General features: G+C 66.3%; 1 protein-coding gene across 1 annotated transcript in view; it reads right to left on the reverse strand.

Annotated features, from left to right (window-relative positions):
• PCSK4 (proprotein convertase subtilisin/kexin type 4) overlaps positions 1 to 1,663 on the reverse strand; it is a 10,564-nt gene that overhangs the window by 880 nt on the left and 8,021 nt on the right. Inside the window, exons 11-15 of the mRNA XM_008593354.1 lie at positions 1,506 to 1,623; positions 1,104 to 1,283; positions 726 to 850; positions 342 to 410; positions 24 to 151 (exon numbers count right to left, since the gene is read on the reverse strand). Of these exons, the coding sequence (XP_008591576.1) occupies positions 24 to 151; positions 342 to 410; positions 726 to 850; positions 1,104 to 1,283; positions 1,506 to 1,623 (620 nt within the window). The remainder of the gene's footprint in view (positions 1 to 23; positions 152 to 341; positions 411 to 725; positions 851 to 1,103; positions 1,284 to 1,505; positions 1,624 to 1,663) is intronic.

A 1,663-nucleotide genomic window follows, 5' to 3' on the forward strand; every position in this document is an offset into this window, starting at 1 on the left:
GAGACGTGGCAGCCACTGCGCACCCTCCGGGCACGTGTGGCTGAGCACCCAGGCCCAGCGGTCACTGCCGGCTGCGTGTCGGTGAAGAAGTACCACGGCGACCAATAGAAGAGGCAGAGCTGGTCCGGGAGGCAGGCGAGGCGGTGGCGTTCTGTGTCGGGGACAGGCACACGGAGGGCGTGAGGCCGCAGCCGGACCCGCCGCCTGGCACCCACCCTGGGCCGCACACACACACTGACCACCACCTCTCCTCCCAGCGAGTGGGCCGTGCTACGCTGGCCACTCACCCTGGCACTGCCCCTCTGAGTCCCACTGCACACACACGCTGCTGGTCACCTAGGGGCCCGTGGGCCGTGCCATCATGTCCTCGGCCGTCCCATAGAGCAGCAGCGTGTAGCGGTACAGCATCCCTGGGCAGGGGTCGCAGGTGGGCACAGGGAGGAGGGGGACAGGATGTTGGCGGCCTGGTCCTGCCAGTCGCTGGGTCCCCTTTCGAGTGGCTCCCACCCAGACCCCCAGACTCAGATGGCGCTCTGGCTTCTGAGCACGTACTGCTCGCCTACGGACACCCCCTTCTCCCGGGCGACAGCACACCTTCTGCGCTCATGTTCCGTCGGAGGAGACCACCGGGAGCCCCTCTCGCAGTGGGGTGATGGAGGCCAGCTCCCGAGTCCCTGGCAGAGGGCGGGAGTCCAGCCCCACACAGCCTCTGCCCCGGCTCTCACCTGTGTTGAAATAATAGCCCTTGTTTTCCAGGCCCAGGGTCCACAAGCCCTGTGGGTTCTCGTCCCAGAAGTGGGTGGACATGAAGATCCAGTTGTTGTAGCCTTGGCTGCTGACGTCCAAAGGTCTGGGAAGACAGGCAGGTGGGGGCAGAGATGAGGGGCAGCTTTGCAAGTGCACCCGTGGCAACTGGCAGAGCCACGCTGTCTGTGCCAAGTGCTGGTCGCCAGGCTGTGCCCCTCTCCATGGTGGGGAGTGTGCGCGTGCTGGGCCACGTCCAGCTGCTGCCTGAATCCTGGATGTGCCTGGCTCCCTCCCCGTGGGGACAGGTGGGGAAGGAAGCAGCGTGGACAGACAGGGCCACGGCAGCCACCACACACCTGATGGCCATGAGGGTGGAGCGGGTGCCCAGGGGGCTGGTGAGCGAGATCTCCAGGTCCCCACGGCGGCTGTAGGCCAGTGACAGCTGCACCTGCACGTGCTCCAGTGAGCGGATGTAGTTGCGGGAGCCCGCGCAGGCCGACACGTTCTTCCCCACCTTCATCAGCGGCAGGATGGTGCTGGAGAGGTCAGGGGATGAGGAGCCTCTTGCTGGCCGGCTGGGGGGACAGGCGGCCAGCAGGCAGGGTCAGAGCTCAGGGTCATGGGGTCCACCCTCTCATTTTATGGATGGGTAAACTGAGGCCTCAGGGCCTGCCTCTGCCTAGGTGGTAATGACAGGCGTGAGGGCAGGGCTGGGGCTGGTGGGGGGTGGGCATTGGGGGCCAAGGAGGGGCCCTCACATGTGGTTGTGCAGGGCCCTGATGGAGCATTTCTTCTGCGGCCTTGTGGGCAGCCAGGTGCGGGCCATGTCCACCATCAGCCCGGCGTCCAGCAGCCCATAGCCGTAGTGGTGGCTCACTGCATTGGGGGCGGGGGTGGGAGGGAGGCTGTCACTTGC

Source organism: Galeopterus variegatus, unplaced genomic scaffold (genome assembly GCF_000696425.1).
Source record: "Galeopterus variegatus unplaced genomic scaffold, G_variegatus-3.0.2 Scaffold9028, whole genome shotgun sequence".
In the NCBI taxonomy this organism is placed as follows: Eukaryota; Metazoa; Chordata; class Mammalia; order Dermoptera; family Cynocephalidae; genus Galeopterus; species Galeopterus variegatus.